The 24,247-nt window shown below is 45.5% G+C and overlaps 1 protein-coding gene across 1 annotated transcript; it reads right to left on the bottom strand.

Moving 5' to 3' along the window:
- Window positions 1-1,043: 1,043 nt before the first annotated feature.
- LOC105032679 (secoisolariciresinol dehydrogenase-like) lies at window positions 1,044-13,899 on the bottom strand. Its single transcript, XM_019846399.2, has 3 exons — window positions 13,862-13,899; window positions 5,117-5,293; window positions 1,044-1,653 (listed from the first exon to the last, which is right to left on the bottom strand). Exons 1-3 carry the CDS (start codon window positions 13,897-13,899, stop codon window positions 1,044-1,046), a joined length of 825 nt encoding a protein of 274 aa, XP_019701958.1.
- Between the last annotated feature and the right edge of the window lie 10,348 nt (window positions 13,900-24,247).

Below are 24,247 nucleotides of genomic sequence, written 5' to 3'. Positions count from 1 at the left end.
TATAATCACCCATCCTACGATCATATAATGCCGAAACAAGTGAAACCCATGTGTCTAACCATTACAAATGGTTACCAGCGACTCATCTATAAAAGGAGATAAATGACCAGCATTTGGTAAGGACTCTTGAGAGCTGAAACTTTGCTTCTTTGAATATTAATCTGTTGTTCACCACTCTCCACTGACTTAAGCATCGGAGGGTCCCTGTTGGATATAATTTCGATTAGTGTAGAATTTATTTTGTAGGTGCTCTTTACCAATGATGGATGCAATAAGAGATTGGATGCAACACAATCCAAAGCAAACGCCCAAAGAGAGAGTGAGAAAAAAATTCTGTGCCTTGGAAGGTTTTTAATTATAAAACAAAGCCTACATATGTGATCCCAAAACAAACAAAATCCTGCATATGAACAGTATTTTACTGGGAAAAACGGTGGATTTTAATTGGCCAAAGGATTAATTTATCATTTTTTTTGAAATTTGCATTGTAAATCAGTTACAGGAATATTATGCAGTTGGATTCACAGTCAAATCTTCTTCTCGGAAAGGAATGCAACAAAGAATGACCACGCATACGAAAATTAGTTCCCACCACCATTGTAAGTATGATATATGAATTTTGAAAAAAAAAATTCTTATATGCATGATACATGCATGATACTCACAATTGGAAATTCTTGCATCATTTTCAGATTTTTCCCCTCAACATAGCACATAATCAACACTTGAAACAAAATAATAAAAAGTTGTACAATCCAAGCACAGGCTACTTCACCACTAGGAAAAATATTAAGAAATTGACGCTTGGTCTCTTGATTAGTTGCAATTTGATGTTTAGCCCCTATCGAGCGAGAGTCATATATATCTGCCTCTTGATTTATATAGCCATTTAATTATTAACCTTTTGTCCGCATATATTGGAGACAGAAGCGGGTATAACATGGATACCCGGTTTTAGCCATTTGACATCCTTAATGTTTGAATTGTCAAACCGGAAAATCTTCCTCCTGAACATACCCAAACCACGAGAGGAAACAGTTTCCTCACACATCCGAGTACCTAAACAAACCATGCGAGGGATTAGTAATCGTAAATCCTCCATCCACCAATAGGTTGAGTCCACTCACATATTTGGCCTCCTCGCTGCCCAGAAACAGCACTGCCTCTGCTATATCCTCCACCTTAAGCCTCACCCCCTTGAGGATAGCATGCTCGTGCATGAATTCTTCCTGCTCCTCCCCTCCCATGCTGAACGCCGTCGCCGCCAGCGACGTCGCCAATGCATACAGCGACATGCAGTTCACCCGCACACCGAACTGCCCGAGCTCCACCGCCGCACTCCTCATCAACCCCAGCACTGCATGCTTCGAGCATGTGTACGCCACCGGCATCATCGCGGGCTCCACCGACGCCACGCGCGCTGTCATCACGATGCTTCCCCGGCATGCCGGGATCATGACACGTGCGGCATGCTTCGTCCCAAGGTAGCTTCCCACCAGATTAATCCCCACCACCCTTTCGAAATCAGCCTTCTCGGATTTCAGTATCTGCATGCAGGGCGAGCTGATGATGCCGGCATTGTTAAACATGATATCGAGCTTGCCATGGCGGGAGATAGTGGCATCGAAGGTATCTTGAATGCGAGACTCATCGATTGTTAGGATTTGACATTTTGAGATTCGGTCTACGTTGAACTCACAGTGAGATCCACGATGAAAAATGGAGTCCTACAAGATCTAGATCATCTCAAACGGAACTCGGACAGAGGAGATATACGCGAGAGAAGTTGGCACGAAATTCAGAGCGGTGGAGGACCACCGACAGCCGGTCGGTGGAGCGGCGGCGGTGGTGGCACGGCCGTGCACGGCTGGGCACAGCCCAGGTGCGGCTGTGCGTGGGGCCCAGGCCCAGGTGCGCCGTGGGAGCCCGCACCCTGATCCACGATGGACCGGACGGTGCACAGACGATCGTGTGGGCATTTTTCACGTATTTCTCGCGGTCCACGGCACTATTTCGTGGACCGATGCATGATCGAAGGGCGTGGGTTGATCCCGATCAATGGCTAGGAAGCTTATCTGGGCTTGATTAGGAGTCTTTAACCTAATCTAATCAGGTTTAAGGCCTTTAAAAGGCCCTGATGCTCAACAGAAAATGTGTGGTGGCTTGGTTTTTTGGTGGCGCGCATGGGCTTCAGCAGAGAACCCAAATCCAGAGAGAGAGACGTACGTTGCTAAGGGGAGAAGGAGCAGGGAGGCTTCTGGACAGCGGACAGCGGTCGTTTCAAGGGTGTTCAGGGGATCTTCCTAAAGAGAGAGCTTTTGTGAGGGAGAACTTTCCGTAAGAGAAAAATTGGGTGTACGAGGGTTGAGGATGAAATTTTCTCTTGTAATATTTCTTTTTTCATAGTGAAGTTTACATGCCCTGTGAAGGTGAGTCCTTTTTTGGCTGATCCACGTATTTGATTATTTTTTATTTATTTTTTCTTTCTTCCTGCTGCATCGCAGGGTATCGAAAAGGTCCTGTGAGATGGTGTCCTAGCCAGACATCCATCCTATAAGTAGTATTAGAGCGAGGTGGTACAAGGATATAGATTGCAGTGGTGGTGAGCAAGACTGAAGATGGAGAAGACCGGATCAATCAAGATGGAGATCAACAAGTTTGATGGAAAGAGCAATTTCTCTTTATGGCAGGCAAGGGTGAAGGATGTGCTCATCCAACAAGGATTGTTTGATATTCTCTTATGCGAGGAGAAGCCGACCACCATAGAGGTGCAGGATTGGAGGCGGCTTCAGATGCAGGCGATGAGTACCATCCGTATGTACCTAGCAGATGAGGTGGTGATCCATGTGCTTAGCGAGACTTCCTCGATGGTGCTGTGGTTGAAGCTTGAGGACTTGTACATGGTGAAATCTCTCACCAATACTCTCTTCCTCTGGAGACAGTCTATCAGTTGCGGATGACTGAGGGATAGAGTGTGCAGGAGCATCTAAGCCACTTTCAGAAGATCCTCACCGACCTCCTTAGTATTGATGAGAATGTTGAGGAGAAGACCAGGACGCTGATTTTGCTAGCGTCGATTCTCTCTTCGTATGAGTCTTTAGTGATTGCTCTTCTAATAGAAAAGAGCACCATCAAGATGGACGAGGTCACTATGGTGATACTTCAGAACGAGGTTCTCAAGAGGGAGAACTCAGCTTCGAGCTCAGGTGGTAGTAGCTCAACTTTGGTAGTTTTTAGAGGAGCAGGATGCGGTACATGGAGTGACAGGAGATCGCGACGAGGGTAGTCCAAGTTCAGGAGAAACTTGAGCAAGATCAGATGTTATCGGTGTAAAGAGTTGGGGTATCTAGCTAGAGATTGTCCTCAACTCAGAGATCGGATGATGACTGCTGTAGCGACGGTCAGTAGCGATTCAAAGAAAGATATCCTTGAGATATCTGATGAGATATCTACTTCTTTCCAGCAGTGGATTTTAGATTCTGCATGCACCTATCATGTATGTTGTAGAGAGGAGTAGTTTGACTCCCTAGAGAACAATGAGGGCACTGTTTATCTATCAGATGGATCGAGCTGTGCGATCAGGGGTATTAGAACGGTCAACTGGAGGACACAGGATGGTGCAGCGAGAAGAGTGGGGGAGGTCCGATACATACTCGATTTCAGACAGAATCTTATCTCACTGAGTAGACTGAATTTGAAAGGCTATAGGACGGTAACTGATGGAGGAATCCTAAAGGTGCTACGCAGCGATAGGATTGTTCTGGAGGAGAAGAAGGAGAGGTGAGGATATTATTATCTGGCAGAGAGCCAAATGCGAGGTGGAGCTTCAAGAGCTAGGAGGAGCCCTGAGCAAGGTGGAGCTCCAGGTGGAGGTGGATCGGGCATGAGACACGAGACTCGAGAGGATGAAAGGCGATATCGTAAGGTGAGATTCTTATTGCCACAGGATGATGCCCCGAGTAGATCTCAGGTCAGGAGGAGCACAGCATACGATGGAGATAGGATCAAGTGGTCTGGCTCAACTACCATGTTTGCCCATCCATGATCAGCAGGTTATTATCTCAAGGTATGGGGGCGAGGAGATCCAGAAGCTCTCGAAGTTAGGAGGAGGCCGAATATCGAGTCGAGATGAAAATTGTTAGGATTTGACATCTCGAGATTCAGTTCATATTGAGCTCATAGCGAGGTCCGTGATGAAAAATGGAGTCCAACGAGATTAAGATCACCTCAAACGGAGCTCGAACAGAGAAGATATGTGTAAGAGAAGTCGGCACAGAATCTGGAGCGGCGAAGGACTGCCGGTGGTCAGTGGTGGGCCCGTGGAGCGGCGGCGGTGCAGCCACTTGCGGCCCAGGCATGGCTGCGCAGGCCCCAGGTGCGCAGGGTGTGGCCCAGACCCAGGTGCGCTAGCGCGCACAGGCCAGCCCAGGCCCAGGTGCACAGGCTCACGGGTTGGCCCAAGCCCAGGCGCACTGCTGGGAGCCTGCAGCCCGATCCACGGTAGATCAGGCGGTGCACAAACGACCGCATGGACTGCGTGGGCATTTTCCATGCGTTTCTCATGGTCCACAGCACTGTTCCATGGACCGACGTGCGATCAGAGGGCGTGGATTGATCCAACGGCTTGAGAAGCTTATTTGGGCTTGATTAGGAGTCTTTAACCTAATCTAATCAGGTTTAAGACCTTTAAAAGACCCTGATGCTCAATAGAGAATGTGTGGTGGCTTGATTTTTTGGTGGCATGTACGGGCTTCAGCAGAGAACCCGAATCTAGAGAGAGACGCACGTCGCTGAGAGGAGAAGGAGCAGAGAGGTTCTTGGATAGTGGATAGCAGTCGTTTCAGAGATTCAGGGGTCTTCTTAAAGAGAGTGCTTTTGTGAGAGAGAACTTTCTGTGAGGGAGAAATTAGTTGTACGATGGTTGAGGATAAGATCTCCTCTTGTAATATTTCTTTTCGAATAGTGAAGTTTGCATGCCCCATGGAGGTGAGCCCTTTTTTGGTTGATCCACATATTTGATTGTTTTCTATTTATTTCTTTTTTCTTCCTTCTGCATCGTGGGATATCGAAAAGGTCCTGAGAGATAGTGTCATGGCTAGACATCCATCCTATATCGGTCACATCGCAATGGATATAGTAGGCAACAAAAGAGCCAAGGGATTCACATAGGGCTCGGCCCTTGTCATCCTGGACATCGACGATCATGACATAGGCACCGTGGCATATGAAGAGCTTGGCAGTGGCCTCACCAATGCCACTGGCGCCTGTGATCAGTGCGACCTTGCCTCCGAGCCTGTATCAATTAGAGCGGGACTACAAGGTGATGCTAGCAATACAAAACTGATTTATTTTATGATAAAAATTATTTTTAATTTTTATCATACATATTTTTAAAAATATTAGATAATAAAATTGAGTTTATTGAATGACTTATTCGTTTGGATAAACAAAAATATCTATTTTGATTAAAAAGGTTTGGACTAGAGTCCGATATTTGTTAGTGGAGAATGAGTCCGGATCCTCTCTGGTGCATGTTTTATACCACAAAAAGCTATGCAAGGTTGGATATTTTGCTCATGTAAAAAATGAATGGTTGTCTTATCGTCTTGCTATCTCATATATTATCCACATGCCAAGCATGACAGGCAAAATGATGAACAATGGGCATCTTTTTTCATAATGAATAATCTCTCGCTTCTCATCATCTAGCCTTGCATGGTGCCTCTCTACAGTGCAAAGCATGCTGCTATAGATTCTAGCTGTGCGATGCCTCTTCTACAAGATTGTTGATAGATGATATGCATATTATTTTTTTTTGAAGCATCACATATTAGGATTGAAATCGAATCAGATACTAGCATAATATTTATTTTATCTGATAAATATAAATATAGATATAGATATTATTCAGATGTAAAAATTTATATCGATATTTATTTTAAATGGATATGGATACAATTCGAATACTAAAAATATAGATAAAATTATGGATATAAGTAGGATAATTAAACTTTATGATTGTAGAACTAAAAATATTACTAAATAGATAAAAAATCAAGTTAATATATTATGTTTATATCATTGTATACTTTCTTAAAAATTAATAAGTGGTATATAAAATTATTTAGCATTATAAGTAGATTCAAATATTTGGATATGGATCAAATAGATAGTTATCTATCTATATCCATATCTATATATTTTTTTTTAACAAATATGGATACATATATGGATATTAGTCAGATACTCAAATTTCTGTCTCTATTCAAATTAATTCGGATATGAAAATGGCTCCAAATAGATATTGTATCTATACCACTTTCACCCTTCACATAACAATAGTGAAGCTAATAGCCCAGTAGGTTGAATGTCACCTTATGTAGCCAACCATATTTGTTCTGTATTATGGGGTTCTAGTTAATATACCATCTCAAATTTTGAATATTTTGTTCTTTGGGCCATGTGGATGTATTTATATACACTAGAATGGTGTAATTTTTCTGATTTACTAAAACATAAAATTACAATGGCATCCTTTCGGCTTTTTATGATTTATACTTGTTCTTCAAAAGTTCAAAATTTTTAATTAGACCCTAAAATTTTGATTTTGATTTTGATTGTAAACAGCCCAGTCATCCATCTCCATAAAAATCTATCAACATGTGATATATCATATAAAATAAGTTTAGGCACAAAATTCCATCAATACACTTGTCAGCTGGACTACAAGAGTTGTGTTTTGGCAGAAATGAAAATCTGAGGATACATTAGTCATTTGACACTCATAGTTGATAACTATGGCATTATAGTTCAAGCGGACACTTGCGCCATATTTAAACCTATTCATAATTTTTGGGGTCAGATTGAAAATACTGAAATATTTAGAATATTAGTGCAAATCACAAAAAATCCAAAGGGTATGTATATTATTTTGCACCCCAAAAAAGAATGAAACCAAAGTACAAGACTCCATGCAGGGAAGGAGAAGACTACATCGGACGCTTCAATAGGATGAAAGCCTATATATTAACAACAAATTAAAAGGCTTTCAGGTTGAGGAACGGGTTGCATCTTGTGCACGGGAAAAGTTCAAGTGAACGACAACGTGAGCAGAGTTTTTCCATTAGCAAATGTCGTGGTTAATTTCTCTCATTCCAGAATAATCACGAACAAAGGGCTAGGACCACTTGGCCCTAACCTGCGGTATCAGTTCCTCCTTGACTTTAGCTATTCTCAAGTCCGTCCTCAATGATGGAAGTGAGTAGAAAATTTCCTAATACCTAGTGTTTCTTTAATTACTGTCCGTAATCCTCTAACAAAGCGACAGGAAGTAAACAGAAGGTGAGAGGTGTTCCAGGCTATAATGTTTTTGGTCGGAGGTTTATTTCTAAGCACTAACCACGTCAGAACCTTGTATTTTTCTGGTGAGGCGACGTTCTACAATGATGAATGGTATGGACAGAGGATGCCATTACTATTTAAGATTCTATGGAGAGAATTGAGAGAAGGATCTTGGAGGACGCTAAATCTCCTTAACAATGGAGCAATACTGCTGGACAAAAGAACAGAGTTTTGGATTTCATGAAGTGCAAACCATAGATATTCTAGCAAACTCGTAAAGGGTCTTCTAACTTTCTGGCACGCAAAATGGTTACCTTAACTTGAGTTGCAGAAGCAAAGATCAAGGATGCCCCGAGCAAAAAACAATCTGCGATACAATTTATTATAAAAGAAATGGCAGGATCCAAATGAGACCTTTCTTACCCCACATAGGACTAGAGTTCTCTAAAATTACAAAAATAATAAATAAATGATTCTTATTTTATAATAATTTACGAAAGTAAGAAAATAAAGAAAATAATCCGAAAGTTATAACAATCCAACTAGGAGGCTTGAATCTTCACCATCTACGTCCTTCATTTTATCCAAAATCACACTAATCTTATCTCCACGCATCCATTGATATATTGCATTGACTGGGTGCAAGGCCTTTGAAAATTGTACCCAAAGAAAAAGAAATACTCGAATTGCATGAAGGTTGTGATGGATTTGCACCATAGCGAGATAGAGTTGCACCACCAAAAACTCTCACAGAGAAGTACAAATCTTCGATTCAATTCACTGTTCACTATTATTGAAAAGAAGGGAATTCAAGGGATTTTATATAGTGTTCTAGAGCTTTAGAAACTATCGTGAGGTCCCTAGCCAGACCTCGGCTATGACTTATGAAATTACAAAACAGGGCTTCTAGGGACAAAATCTTTACGTAGAGGGTGATTTGGTTGCTAAAGATCAATTGATCAAGACCAAATTGCCATTGGTTGGCTATAAAGTATTATGGACAATCCAATGATTTAGACGGACTCAAACTCCCAAACCAACAGATGACAAGGTTTCTTTTATCTCAATTATATCAATGATAGACTTGTTGCCATCCGTACCATCAAGACCACAGATTTTGCTATCAATCCACAATTTCAGATTACACTTTGTCATCTACCTTTTGATTGATGCAATTCAACTTGCATCCAAATGCTTGCTAGATGATAGTCACACTTGAAGTATCATTTAGAAATTCTATCTGCACTACTTTTGATAATTTTTTTAAAATTGTTGTTATTATTATTTTTTTTGGAGAAGGCAGAGGAAGTAAGATGCTTCCCCTATGTATGTATATATATATTTGTTAGGATCTGACGCCTCGAGATTCAGCCCACATTGAGCCCACAGCGATGTTCACGGCGAAAAACGGAGTCCAACGAGACCAAGATCACCTGAATCGGAGCTCGGATGGAGGAGATACGAGCTTTTGAAGTCGGCACGAGAATCGAGGCGGCGGAGGACCGCCGGCGACCGGCGGCGGGCGGCAGCGGCGCGGCCGCAGGCGGCGGCGCGCGGGACGCGCGTCCCAGGCCCGCGTGGGATGCGGGACCCAGGCCCGCGCGGGACGCGCGACCCAGGCCTGCGCGGGACGCGCGTCCCAGGCCCAGGCCCGCGCGGGACGCGCGACCCAGCGGCCTGCTGGCCCATCCCCGGTCCACCGTGGACCGAGTGGTCCACGGAGCGGTCTGTGGACCGCGTGGACGTTTCCCACACGTTTCCCACAGTCGGACGGCTCAGGTGATTCCCGGTCTTGATCCAACGGTCCGGAGGGATTTTTGGCTTTGTTTAGGACTCCTAATCCGTGTCTAATCAAGGTTTAAGCTATGTTTAAGCCTTAAAAAGGCCTGAGAACGAAAAGAAGCGGGTGGGGTTCGGTTTCTCGCCGCCGTACGAACCGAGAGGGAAGAGAGAGAGGCGTGGGGCGCTGTGAGGGAAGGAGCAGGAGGCTCCTGGACAGCGGTCGCCAGGCTCTTCAGGGGTTCAGGGGGTCTCCAAGAGAGAGAGAGCTTTTGTGAGGGGAACTTCAGGTGAGAAAGAATTGGGTGTACAAGGGTTGAGGGTGAGGTCTCCTCTTGTAAAATTTTCTTTTCATAGTGAAGTTTGTATGCCCCGTGGAGGCGAGCCATTTTGTGGCTGATCCACGTATTTTGATTGTTTTTCCTTCTGTTTTGTTTCTTCTTTCTTCCTGCTGCATCGCGTGGTACTGAAAGGGTCTTGGGAGGTGGTGTCCTGGCCAGACATCCACCCAACAAGTGGTATCAGAGCAAGGCGGTACAAGGACGCAGATTGCAGTGGTGGTGAGCAAGACTGAAGATGGAGAAAACAGGAACAATCAGGATGGAGATCAACAAGTTTGATGGTAAGAACAATTTCTCCTTGTGGCAGGCAAAGGTGAAGGACGTGCTCATCCAACAGGGGTTGATCGAAGCTCTCTTGTGCGATGAGAAACCGACCACCATGGAGGTGCGGGATTGGAAACGGCTACAGATGCAGGCGGTGAGTACCATCCGCATGTACCTGGCAGATGAGGTGGTGATCCATGTGCTGAGCGAGACTTCCCCGACGGTGCTGTGGTCGAAGCTCGAGGAGTTGTACATGGCGAAGTCTCTCACCAACACTCTTTTCCTCTGGAGGCAGTTTTACCAACTGCGGATGACTGAGGGACAGAGCGTGCAGGAGCATCTGAGCCACTTCCAGAAGATCCTCACCGACCTTCTCAGCGTTGGCGAGAACGTTGAGGAGAAGACCAGGGCGCTGGTTTTGCTGGCGTCGCTTCCTTCTTCGTACGAGTCCTTGGTGACTGCTCTTCTAGTGGGGAAGAGCACTATCAAGATGGACGAGGTCACCGCGGCGATACTCCAGAACGATGTTCTCAAGAGGAAGAACCCAGCTTCGAGCTCAGGTGTCGATAGCTCAGCTTTGGTGGCTTCTGGAGGTGCAGGAGGCGGTAGACGGAGCGACAGGAGATCGCAACGAGGGCGGTCTAAGTCCAGGAGGGACTTGAGCAAAACCAAGTGTTACCGGTGTGAGGAGTTGGGGCATCTAGCCAGAGATTGCCCTCAACTGAAAAATCGGACGGTGGCTGCTGTAGCGACGGCCGGCAGTGATTCAGATGGAGATGTCCTGGAGATATCTGACGAGGTATCTACTTCTTCCCAGCAGTGGATATTAGATTCTGCATGCCCCTATCATGTGTGTTGCAGAGAGGAGCAGTTTGACTCCCTGGAGAACAGTGAGAGCACTGTATATCTGCCGAATGGATCGAGCTGTGCGATCAGAGGCATTGGGACGGTCAGCTGGAGGACACATGACGGTGCAGTGAGGAGATTGGGGGAGGTCCGATACATACCCGATTTCAGGCGGAATCTTATCTCACTTAGCAGACTGGATTCGAGAGGCTACAGGACGGTAGCTGGTGGAGGAATCCTGAGGGTGCTACGCGGCGATAGGATTGTGCTGGAGGGGAAGAAGGGGATCAGAGGACATTATTACCTGGCAGGGAGCCCAGTGCGAGGTGGAGCATCGGGAGCCAGGTGGAGCCCAGAGCGAGGTGGAGCTCCAGGAGGTGGATCGGGCACGAGACAGGAGACTCGGGAGGACGAGAGGCGACGTCGCAAGGTAAGATTCCTATTGCCGCAGGATGATGCCCCGAGCAGGTCTCAGATCAGGAGGAGCACAGCATACGACGGAGATGGGATCGAGCAGCCTGGCTCGACTCCCATGTTTGCCCATCCATGATCAGCAGGCGATTGCCCCAGGGCATGGGGGCGAGGAGATCCAGAAGCTCTCGGAGTTTGGAGGAGGCCGAATATCGAGTCGAGGTGGAGATTGTTAGGATCTGACGCCTCGAGATTCAGCCCACATTGAGCCCACAGCGAGGTTCGCGGCGAAAAACGGAGTCCAACGAGACCAAGATCACCTGAATCGGAGCTCGGATGGAGGAGATACGAGCTTTTAAAGTCGGCACGAAAATCGAGGCGGCGGCCGGCGACCGGCGGCGGGCGGCAGCGGCGCAGCCGCAGGCGGCGGCGCGCGGGACGCGCGTCCCAGGCCCGCATGGGACGCGGGACCCAGGCCCGCGCGGGACGCGCGACCCAGGCCTGTGCGGGACGCGCGTCCCAGGCCCAGGCCCGCGCGGGACGCGCGACCCAGCGGCCTGCTGGCCCATCCCCGGTCCACCGTGGACCGAGTGGTCCACGGAGCGGTCTGTGGACCGCGTGGACGTTTCCCACACGTGTCTCGCGGTCCACGGCACTATTCCGTGGACCGGAGCGCGATCGGACGGCTCAGGTGATTCCCGGTCTTGATCCAACGGTCCGGAGGGGTTTTTGGCTTTGTTTAGGACTCCTAATCCGTGTCTAATCAAGGTTTAAGCTATGTTTAAGCCTTAAAAAGGCCTGAGAACGAAAAGAAGCGGGTGGGGTTCGGTTTCTCGCCGCCGTACGAACCGAGAGGGAAGAGAGAGAGGCGTGAGGCGCTGTGAGGGAAGGAGCAGGAGGCCCCTGGACAGCGGTCGCCAGGCTCTTCAGGGGTTCAGGGGGTCTCCAAGAGAGAGAGAGCTTTTGTGAGGGGAACTTCAGGTGAGAAAGAATTGGGTGTACAAGGGTTGAGGGTGAGGTCTCCTCTTGTAAAATTTTCTTTTCATAGTGAAGTTTGCATGCCCCGTGGAGGCGAGCCCTTTTGTGGCTGATCCACGTATTTTGATTGTTTTTCCTTCTGTTTTGTTTCTTCTTTCTTCCTGCTGCATCGCGTGGTACTGAAAGGGTCTTGGGAGGTGGTGTCCTGGCCAGACATCCACCCAACAATATTAAACAGTACAAAAGATTAGGCTCATTTAGAAATTCTATCTGCACTAGTTTTGATAATTTTTTAAAATTATTGTTATCTGCAAAGCTTTCTAACATGACAAATTTTTTAAGCTCCTTGGAAACCTGAGTTAAATGCCTCCACATATTTATACTAGACCATCAAATTAGGCTCCCTAGCGATCACCAATGATGTTTTGGTGATGCTATTTTGGCCGTATCACGACTTTTAAGGTAAGTGTATTGTCTAGCCTGCTCCAATATGTTAGCTTGAAAAAAATGGCTTTTGACGCCTTTTGGTCCGATGAACCATAAGTTGGTTTCAGTTACTCCCCATGACTTAATTGTAGTTAGTTTTGCACAAACTACATATATACTGCCTACAATCAAAGGACTCCTGCAATAAGTTAGAGTCGAAAACTAAAAGACAACAAGATTTGTTCCATCCAAAAACTATACCAAATGTGCCCTTATCGTTGTGCTTTTGACTATCAATTCATAGCCTTAGATACTGTACTCATATAGTTTCTGCTTTCTTGCAATAACTTTGTCATCTGTTATGATAAAATTCAATTTATGCTAGAAAGTTTAGCCATTGAAGGGCATGATTGAATATAGTCTTTTATGATTATTCGTTTTAAAAAACACACCCAAAAAGTAATATATCTTGCAATAGTATGGACCTTCTTGCAATAGAAGTGAGCATGGAGACCATTTCCACAGCTGGCCATTGATCGGAGAGGAGAAAGGACGATTGGAATAGCCCCTGGCCGTCACTTATGATTTAAGTCTTGGCCTTATCTTTTAGATAAGGCGGGGCCATCACCTATGATTTAAGTCTTGGCCTTATCTGATAACGTGGGGCCATCACCTATGATTTAAGTCATGACCTTATCTAAAAGATAAGGCCAGGACTTCGGTCATAGGTGCAAGGTGGCTATTCCAATCCCCTCACTTTCTCAAAAATAAAAAAAATAAAAGTCTTGGCCTTATATTGCCCACCCACGGGCAAAATGTTCTGAGTTGGCTAGCCTCTATGTTATTGCTTGATTGAGACCTGGAGTAGTGCAAACAAGGCAAACAGAGAAAGCTAAAATGAAGAAAAAATTATCTTCATATTTCTTGATTGAAAAACTAATGAGGAGGTTCTCTTTTTTATACAAATGAAAAGAACTATCTAGAATTCAAAAGAATGATCTAGAATGCTAGCTAAGCTGTACAGATTAAGAAAGGATTCATAGCCAATCTTTTCCTTTTCTTGTAAGCTAAAATAAGTAAGTAGATCAGCTGGATAACAAATTTTTGACGCCCTTTTGAGTAAGTAGACCAAGTGGATAACAAATCTTGGTTGCCCTTTTCTTGCTAGCTAAAATAGATGGATATTATTGTCATTTTCTTGCTAGCTAAAATAAGTAAGTAGATAACAAATCTTCATCCCCCTCAAGCTGGAGGCTGGTGAAGATCAACCAGACCAAGCTTGGACAATATGAATGTAAAGGCAGCAGCAGATAAAGATTTTGTGAATACATATGCCAATTGAAGACGAGATGGAGTGTGAATAGTTTGAAGAAATCCGCTGTTTATATGATCCCGAACAACATGATAATCTATTTTATGATTATTCGTTTTAAAAAACACACCCAAAAAGTAATATATCTTGCAATAGTATGGACCTTCTTGCAATAGAAGTGAGCATGGAGACCATTCCCATGGCTGGCCATTGATCGGAGAGGAGAAAGGACGATTGGAATAGCCCCTGGCCGTCACTTATGATTTAAGTCTTGGCCTTATCTTTTAGATAAGGCGGGACCATCACCTATGATTTAAGTCTTGGCCTTATCTGATAACGTGGGGCCATCACCTATGATTTAAGTCATGACCTTATCTAAAAGATAAGGCCAGGACTTCGGTCATAGGTGACAGGTGGCTATTCCAATCCCCTCACTTTCTCAAAAATAAAAAAAAATAAAAAAGAAATAAAAGTCTTGGCCTTATATTGCCCACCCACGGGCAAGCTGTTCTGAGTTGGCTAGCCTCTATGTCTATTGCTTGATTGAGACCTGGAGTAGGTAGCTCTCATTTTCTTAGCGATAATGCCACCAAAAATCAAGGAAAATGCTTGGGCAACTCAAAAATATGAGTGGAAAAAATCAATCACCTTGTGTGTTGGCCACTCATTAATCACTTTGAATTTTTTTTTTTTTTTGATGGTAATGGAGGCTGTAACCAGCCACCAAATAAATTTATTTACTCAGAAAATATAACAGCACCTGAAAGAGGTTCAGGTAAAGGATTACAAGAGTATAACACTTAACTGTACTGGCTCAAAAGTGGTGAAAACCACAAAACAGAAGAAAGAAAATAGCAAAAAGAGGTCATAATATGAAACACATGCCTTCTTATAGAAGGTTGATTAGGTTCCTTACAACAACCCAAGTCTTTTCAAACTCCGACAAAACGGCAGGTTTACAGAACACCGACCAATCGTTGAATAAGTTTAAAGCAGTTGAGGCAAGGCCATCAATAAAGGACCTTTTGTAAAGAAAAAGATGAGCATTACGCTCTTTCCAACAGGACCATGCAACCGAGCATGAGGATAATAGGCTGAGTTTTTTTCCAAAATTTTTAAGGATCCACTCCTGACATAAGAACTTGAAAGAAGATTGTGGATGAAGAACTTGGGGGGCAGAACAGATTGCTTTCCAAATATTTGAGAAGAGACTGCGTTAGAAAAGATGTAGTCAATGGACTCCAGTGTAGTGCCACAAATCAAACAACCTCCTAAATTCTGTCCAAGTTTTTTGCCAACAGCTTCTCTGGTATTCAGTTTATTTTTCCAACAAAGCCACATGAAGTATTTGATTTTTAAGGGTGCAAACAAATTCCAAAGAAAGAAGGCAAACTTGTATTTCACACCAGTGGGGTTGAGGAAATGATACATTGAAGAGGTTGTGAAATTGCTTGAACTCTCGGCTTTCCAACATATCCTGTCCCCATCTGAGTTGAAAGTAACCATATTTAGTAAGTGGATGAGCTACTAAAATTCAACATGGGCTTGAGACGATGGATCTGAAAGTGATCTAATTTTCCATCTTTGGGCGGGCTGGCTGAAAAATTGTGCCACAGTGCCATTTTTGCGATGACGTTGAGAGCGTAGTGCAGGGAATAAGATTTGAAGTAGTGCATCGTAAATCCAATTGTCCTTCCGAAAAAGAGTTTCTTTGCGCTTTCCAACTATGTGTTGAATCCTATTCCAGAAGGGCAATAAAGCTTTACAACATCACGCCAAAGATTTGAGCAATGTCGAGTAGGCCTCCAACTGCAAGAAAGTCTAACCTTTTTATGATAAGCCAATTGCACCTATTTTTTTCGAAGACCAGATTCATTTGATAACATCCTCCAACCCCACTTAGTAAGGAGGGAGGTATTTAGTTGAGTGATATTTTTTACCCCCAGACCTCCTTCTTTCTTTTGCATGCACACTATTTTTCAATTTACTTTACAAGATAGGCCGCTGGTAGAAGAAGTCCCACTCCATAAAAAGGATCGTCGATAAGAATCAATCCTTTTGGTAACCCAAGCAGGTAATCTAAACAATGACATATAGAACAATGATAGTGAAGTGAGAATGGAGTTTACCAACATTAGGCACCCTGCAAACGAAAGAAAATTAGCTTTCTAAGTGGCCAATCTAGATTCAATGTGTTGTATCAGAACCATCCAATCTGCTTTGGAGAGTCTTTTACTTCCCAATGGAAGGCCAAGAGACTTGATTGGAAAAGCCAAGACTTTGCAATTCAGCCAAGCAGCACACTCTTGTTCCAATGGTGGGGTAGATCCAATAAAGGAGATTGAACTTTTTTGAAAATTGATGGCGAGATCGGAGAATTGCTCAAAACTAAAGAGAATAATCTTTAAGATGGCAATATGCTCTTTCTTTGCTTTGGAGGAGATAAGAGTGTCATCCACATATTGAAGAATTTTTGTGCCACCTCTTATCCAAGGACTACCAAGTCCCTCGAAAAGGCCTTCAGAAGCAGCCTTTTCTTTTTTTTTTTTTTGATGGAAAATGAGTTAGAGAAGCTCTAAGTCAATAGTTATATATTAATAATATATGATATTACAAAATTAAAGGGTTATAATATAGTGGAGGTGTTAGATGCAGCCAGCGCCATATAGAATTTCAGTTTATAGAATTTTCTGACATGCTTTAGATGCAAATTCTTCTTCAGGTTGCTAATTCATCTTGATGTGTTGTTCTTGGCCTTCCATGTATTTGATGTTAAACTCTTGTCCAGGTTGCATCCAACACTTCAATTATTTATATATGTTGGTGCAGAATTCCGTCGAAGCCAGAGTTGCTGGAGTTGAGATGACCGCGATCGCCGTCGGAACCTACAAGGGAAGTCTAAAGCGGAGTTAGGGGTGCTCCAACAAGACCCTCCGATGCTCAAGTCAGTACTCTGCCTCAACAGAAATGGAGTGCTCGAGTGAGAATTTTAGCAGAGTTTTGGGATAGAGTTTAAAGCTTAGAGAAGATCGTATCTGGAGGTCCCTTTTTATAGATGGAGAGCGTAACTGATTGACAGCGACGTCTATAACCGCCTGGTAGTGGGCCGTTCAGAGCCGTACGGAGTTTGTTACGGAGAGTAGTGGCGTCAGGGGTCATTCAGGGCCATGTGGAGTTTGTTACGGAAAGTGGAGTGGTGTCCGTTGTCGCGACTTGTCAGAGAGTGGTGGAGCCACGCGAAATTCGTTGCAGAGAGTGGAGCAGGGTAGTGGCCATTGTCGTGACTTGTCAGAGAGTTCGGATCTATCGGTTGGAGCTCGGCTGGGACATCTAATGGAGCGGAATGGCTCTCTATCCCATCGATCTAGGAGAAGCTCGGATATTTTCGAAACTGCTGACGAGTCTACTGTTGTCGGATACCTTAGGCGTTGATACTACAGGTGGGAGTCATCTGCTGTAGAAGCTCGGATGGAGATTTTTTGTTGGTGAAGTCCGGTAGGAGTCCGATTGCTAGAGAAGTCCATCTGAGATTCGCCTGATGTGAAAGCTTGTCTAAAGATTATCCATCGGAGAAGTCCGGTTTCATGAAGAATCTGACGGAGGATCGGCCGGCGGTGGACTTCGGATGGCGTTGGAGAGGTTCGGCAGACACCGGAGGCGATCGATCGTTGTAGAAATCCAGCTGTCGGAGTCCGTCCATCGTAGAAGCTCGTCCGATATCCATCCGTTATGGAAGTTCGGATGGAGTCTGGTTCTTGTAGAAGGCTGAAAGGAGACCACTTATTGTAGAAGCTCGGTCAAAGGTCGGTTGTCGTGGGAACTCGGAGTAGCGACCTGGCTGGTGGATCCTGTCCCATTGTAGAAGCTCGTCTGGGATCCAGCTACGAAGAAGCTCGACTGAAGTCTACCTGTAATAGAAGTTCGAAAGAAATGCATTGACAGTAGAGGCTCGAATGAAATTTGCTTACAGTAGATATCCGGGGTAAACCGCCCGCTGTAGGAGTTCGGAGTAGACCGCTCGTAGTAAAAGTTTGGAGTAGACCGCTCGTAGTAAAAGTTCGACTCTCGCAGGAGCTCGGTTGGAATCCTGAAGGCAGTCGACCGTCGTAGAAACTTGGATGGAGTCTGATTACTGTAGAAATCTCATTGTCGGAGAAGCTCGGATATTGACGAAGTCCGAAAGAAGTTCGGAGAATAGTTGATCACTGTAGAAGGTCGGCTGATAGTAAGGCCTAGAGAGCTTTTGGAGCAGCACGGTAGATGGAAGGAGAAGCTCATTGTCAGGGAAGTCCGAAAGCTCGGACGGTCGAGGGTGTTCAGAGAGACGCTACACAAGGTCGGAAGCTGGAAAAGTCCTGGAAGGGTCGGTCTTTTACAAACTTCGATCGGGGGTATTTTATACCCAACACCAGTTCTCCTACTTTCGAGTTCGGGCTCCGAATGAAGAAAGTACAGAGAAATTCTCACAGTCGAAGTTACCCCCCTCAATTTCTGTACTCGGTGGTTGCCAGATATTTTGATGTTCGGCATGCTGGTACTGGAGCCTCTTCGAAAAAGATTTTTTCTTTTTGGAATTCTCACTGGAGTGCTACCTCAGGTACGGTGCAATAATGGTTTTATCAACTGTCGGCCACCTCCAGTCGCTTGCCATAGTGAGTGGGCCATGCGGCGGTTATAGACTGGCCAGAGGAGTCCTGCAGTCATTATTGCACCAGACCCCGTCGCCTATTTAAACCTGCCTCCCCCCTTCGGGGATCTCACTTTGCATGGGAGTTCCTTCGGTCCCTCCTTCGTTGTCGATATGGATGCGGATGCAGCTTGGATGTCAGCTAAGAGTCTCAAAGCCCACAAGAGGGAAGGTGCTGCAGCTTCCGGGTTGGCGAAGAAGACGAGGGTAGAAGAGACAGATCCGACCGTATTTTGCCTTGATCGTCCAGAGCCCGCGCTTGTGACACATCCTCGAGCGTGAGTACTTTTCGATCCTACAGAGAGGGGAAGCCAAAGGGGGACTAGAAGAAGAAGTCAGAAAAAAGAGAAAATCCGATCTCAGGAAGAAGATCATGCCTGCCGTCATTGTGAGGTAGCGGAAGCCATGGCGCAAAAAGGATGGTGTCTATATGTACTTCGAAGATAATGCTAGAGTAATTGTTAATCCAAAGGGGGGTTGGAAGAAGAAGTCAGGTACTTAAAGCAATCCTCGACGATGGCTAAAATCGAGAGTTCGAAGTCTAATGGTACCGAGCTTTCTTGGAGCTCTTTCGCCTTGTTTTCCTTTCCTTTCTTGTTGTTTCTCTTTTTGGCCTTCAAGGCTTTGTAAGGTACACTTCACTAATAAAATAAAAAGAAAATTTTTCATTACCTTGTCCATTCTTGTATTAAATTATTGTTTGCCGAACTTCTTTTATCTTCCATCTTGTTTGGCGTCGGCGTTGTTTGTGATTCCTCATCTATTCTTGCTTTGAGTCATTGTTTACAGAACTTCTTTTATCTTTTGTCTTATTCGATGTTGACATTGTTTGAAGGTTTTCAATCGTCGCCGCATTGATTTGCCTTTTATGTTCGTGATCGTAGGTCTTTTTGAGGCCATTTGAGTTTGACGCTTCCTTTCGGTGCTCGAGCTTGGAGATCCGAACTTCTCGTTACTTTGAGGAAGTCGATTTCTCCTCGACCTGTGCCGAGTTTCCTTTTAGTGGCTGAGGGTTTTTTGATAGGAGTATCCTTCCTTGTTGAGATGAGGTCCCTCGAGTCTTCGATGTAGTTTATTTTTCACTTATCACTGGTGTAGTTCGTCGCTTTCCCTTTTCATCTCTCTTTTTTTTTTGTGTTCGAGTGAGGATTTTCCCTCTGCTCTTAACGGGGTCGTGAGAGCGTAGAGGAGCCGTTAAGGAGGCTTCCCTCCTCGTCCGATCTTGATCGACTGGGTCTTTGTTTATGTCAGGATGAGATTCTTCTCTTATTCCCGACAACCAGTTTCAGCTCATGTTAGGACGAGATTCTCCTTCTGTTCCTAACAGGACTGTGGGGGCACGTAAGGGCCATTGCGAGGGCCTCTCCCCCCATCCGATCTCTGAGTAACCGGGCCTTCGACTTTGCTCATGTTAGGACGAGGTTCTCCTCCTATTTCTAACAAGACTGTGGGGGCACATAAGGGCCGTTGCAAGGGCCTCTCGCCCCATTCGGTCTCTAAGTAACCGGGCCTTCGACTTTGCTCATGTTAGGAAGAGGTTCTCCTCCTATTCCTAACAAGGCTGTGGGGGCACATAAGGACCGTTGCGAGGGCCTCTCCCCCATCCGATCTCTAAGTAACTGGGCCTTCGACTTTGCTCATGTTGGGATGAGGTTCTTCTCCTGTTCCTAACAAGACTGTGGGGGCACAAAAGGGCCATTGCGAGGGCCTCTCTCCCCATCTGGTCTCTAAGTAATCGGGCCTTCAACTTTGCTCATGTTAGGATGAGGTTCTCCTCCTGTTCCTAACAAAATTATGGAGGCACATAAGGACCGTTGCGAGGACCTCTCCTCCCATCTGGTCTCTAAGTAATCGGGCCTTTGACTTTGCTTATGTTAGGACGAGGTTCTCCTCCTGTTCCTAACAAGACTGTGGGGGCACATAAGGGCCGTTGCGAGGGCCTCTCCCCCCATCTGGTCTCTAAGTAATCGGACCTACGACTTTGCTCATATTAGGATGAGGTTTTTCTCCTGTTCCTAACAAGGCTGTGGGGGCACATAAGGGCCGTTGCGAGGGCCTCTCCCCCCATCCGATCTTTAAGTAACCGAGCCTTCAACTTTGCTCGTGTTAGGACGAGGTTCTCCTCCTGTTCCTAACATGCTTAATTTCGATTGAATGAGGGAGTTACTTCCTGTCATTATAAGCTCATGCTAAAAGGATAAATATGCAAATATAAAACTTTTATTGAAGGCAAAGTTATTGGTAATACATCCATAAATTTTTCGAATTCCATGGTCGCGGAAGCTCCACTCCCCCAAGCTCTTTTAGATAGTATATTTCGGGCCGAACTACCTCCTTAATTTCATACGGGCCTTCCCAGTTCGGGGCAAATTTTCCTTGATTCTGAGGTTGTGAGACAGCGGCTCGCTGAAGTACCAGGTCCCCCGCTCTGAAAGCTTTGCTTTTGACCCGAAAATTGTAGTAGCGAGCTACTTTCTACTTGTAAGCCACCATCCGAACTTGAGCTGTCTCCCACTTTTCTTCTAACAAGTCGAGGTTGGCCTTGAGATCCTGTGGGTTGCACTGCTCGTCGAATGCCATGACTCACGCCGATGGGAGCTTGAGTTCAATCGGGATCACGACCTCTATCCCGAAGGTCAAGGCAAAGGGGGTCTCCCCCGTGGGCAATCTCTGGATAGTTCGGTATGCCCACAGCACATAATAAAGCTCATCTGCATAAGTTTCCTTTGCTTTTTCAAGTCTCGCCTTGATTCCTTGCAACAGAATCCTGTTAGTCACCTCGACCTCGGCGTTTGCCTGCGGATGGGCTACCGAAGTGAAGTTATGGGAGATATTTAGGTTCTCACAAAATTCGACAAATCCTGCTCCAGTAAATTGCCGCCCATTATCAGTAATGAGGGTTCTGGGTAGGCCGAACCTACAAACAATTGACTTCCAGACGAAGTCCTGCACTTTAGCTTCTGTGATTTTTGCCAAAGGCTCAGCTTCGATCCACTTGGTGAAATAGTCTATTGCCACTAGAAGGAACTTTCGCTGCCCGGATGCCATGGGAAAAGGTCCGAGGATATCCATCCCCCATTGCGCAAACGGCCATGAGGCACTCAATGGTGTAAGCTCGGAGGCAGGTTGCCTCTGGATATTTGCATATCTCTGACACCGATCACACCTTCTGACATATTCGACGGAGTTGTGGTACATGGTAGGCCAGTAATAGCCTTGTCGAAGTAGTTTGTGGGATAAAGATCTGGCCCCCAGGTGACTTCCACAGACTCCCTCATGTACCTCCTTCAAGGTGAAGTTGGCTTTAGAAGACCGGAGGCATTTCAGGAGGGGCAAAGAGTACAATCTCTTGTATAGCTTGCCTTCGTAAAGGATATATCGAGAGGCCTGGTTCCTAAGCTTTCGAGCTTCTTTTGCATCAGGAGGAAGAACCCCGTCCTTGAGGTATGCAACCAGTGGGTGGATCCAACTAGGTTCTTGGCTGATCTCCATCACAAGCTGTGATTCTTCCATACTTGGGTGCTTTAGAACTTTGAAGAAGACTTTCCTAGGCAGTTCGATCGGGGCCAGTATAGCCAACTTGGAGAGAAGGTCGGCCCTGGTATTTTCTGCACTTGGGATCTGCCTGATATTAAAGCTGCCGAAGGTAGGGATGATCTCCCTTACCTTTTTTAGATACTTGGCCATACTGTCCTCCCGAGCTTCATAATTTTTGCTGACCTGTCTCACTACTAATTGGGAGTCACTGTAGGCTTGAAGCCGATCTACTTCTAACTCTTTGGCGATCCTTAGTCCCGCAATCAGAGCTTCGTATTTTGCTCTGTTATTTGTTGCAGAAAATTTGAAGCGCAGCGCATACTCCGCGATAATTCTATCTGGATTGACCAAGACCAAGCCCGCGCCTGCGCCTGACATGTTGGAAGAACCGTCCACGTAGAGGGCCCAAAAACCATTAGGGAGATCTGTTCTTTCTTCAGGGGAGTTCGACTGGAGCCCTGGGTTGTCAGCTTCATCTCGTCCAAGTTTGGCCTCTTCCGGGATAGTGCATTCCACCACGAAGTCTGCTAATATCTAGGCTTTTATTATCGGTCGAGGTCGATAGTCGATGTCGAACTCTGTGAGCTCGACTGCCCACTTCGCTATCCTCCCAGAGGCATTCGCTCGATGCAAAACTGCCTTGATCGGCTGGTCAGTGAGCAGTATTATGGTGTGTCCCTGAAAGTAAGGTCGAAGCCTTCGAGCTGCAACCAACAAAGTATAAGTTAGTTTCTCTAACTTAGTATACCTGGTTTCGGCATCTCTCAATACTCGGCTTATGTAGTAAATCGGCCATTGAATTTTTGCTTCTTCCTTAATCAGAACTGCTGCAAGGGCCACAGGGGAGACCGTCAGGTATAGAAACAACTCCTCTCTAGGCTCGGGCTTTGCCAATAGTGGAGATGAGCTGAGGTAGTTCTTCAGCTCTTCGAACGCTTGCTGACATCCAAAGGTCCAATAGAAGTTCTTCGGCTGCTTGAGAGTTTGAAAGAAAAGCAGGCACCGCTCGACCGATCTTGAGACGAAGCGATTTAAGGCCGCTACTCTCCCAGTAAGGCGTTGAACTTCCTTTATTGACTTCGGGGCGGTCATTTCCTGGATGGCGTGAATCTTTTTCAGATTTGCTTCGATCCCACGCCCTGATACCATAAAGCCCAGGAATTTTTTTGAGGTTACTCCAAAAGCGTACTTGGCTGGGTTCAGCTTCATCTTATATTTTCGAAGGGCGCTGAAGGTCTCCTCAAGGTCGGCGATGTGGTTCATCGAGAATTTGCTTTTTACGAGCATATCATCCACATAGACCTTCATGTTGTGGCTGATCTGCTCTCTGAAGATCTTGTTTACCAACTGTTGATAGGTTGCCCTTGTATTTTTGAGGCCAAAAGGCATGACCCTGTAACAATAAAAGCCACGGTTAGTAATAAAAGTAGTTTTTTCTTCATCCTCTGGTGCCATCCGAATTTGATTGTAGTCGGAGAATGCATCCATGAAAGTGAGAAGCTCATGGCCCGAGGTTGCATCCACCAATTGGTCGATTCTGGGCAGAGGGTAACTGTCCTTCGGACAGGCTTTATTTAGCTTTTTGAAGTCTATGCATATCTTTCATTTACCGTTCGCCTTCTTAACCAGGACCACATTGAAAATCCAGCTCGGATAGTTGATCTCTCTAATGAATCCGGCTTTCAGGAGTTTATCAACTTCCTCAGCTATTGCCATCTGCCTTTTCGGTGCATGACTTCGAACTTTTTTCTTCGTCGGCTGGTGTTCGGGATCAACAGCCAGACGGTGTTCCATAACTTCATCATCGATCCCTGGCATGTCCGTTGGAGCCCAAGCGAAAATGTTCGCATTCTTTTGTAAAAAGTTGATAAGCTGTGTCCGCACCTCTTCCCCCAAGTTGGAGCCGATCTTCACCACGTGCTCTTCATTCCCATCGTTCAAAAAAATTGAGACAAGATCTTCAATTGGCTCACCCCTTTCTTCAGCAAGATCATCGCGAGTGTCCAATCCATCAATCGGGCAGGGGTCGGACTGTCCCTTTCTCTGAAGGGCTATGTTGTAGCAATGTCTTGCCAGGGCTTGATCTCCTCTGACTTCTCTGACCCCCTGGCTAGTAGGAAATTTTAACTTCAAATGGTATGTCGATACTACAGCTCGGAGGGTGTTGAGGTCAGGTCGGCCAAGGATTGCGTTGTAGGCAGACGGCGCCCTCACTACTAGGAAATCCACCAGCGCTCTAGATTGTTTTAGATACCGACCTGCAACTACAGTCAAGGTTATTACTCCTTCCACTGACACTGCATCGCCAGTAAACCCTACCAACGG

The sequence above is a fragment of the Elaeis guineensis genome, chromosome 9 (genome assembly GCF_000442705.2).
Source record: "Elaeis guineensis isolate ETL-2024a chromosome 9, EG11, whole genome shotgun sequence".
Lineage (NCBI taxonomy): Eukaryota > Viridiplantae > Streptophyta > Magnoliopsida > Arecales > Arecaceae > Elaeis > Elaeis guineensis.
The sequence above is the reverse complement of the archived record's forward strand: the minus strand, read 5'-3'. Positions and strand labels throughout refer to the sequence as shown.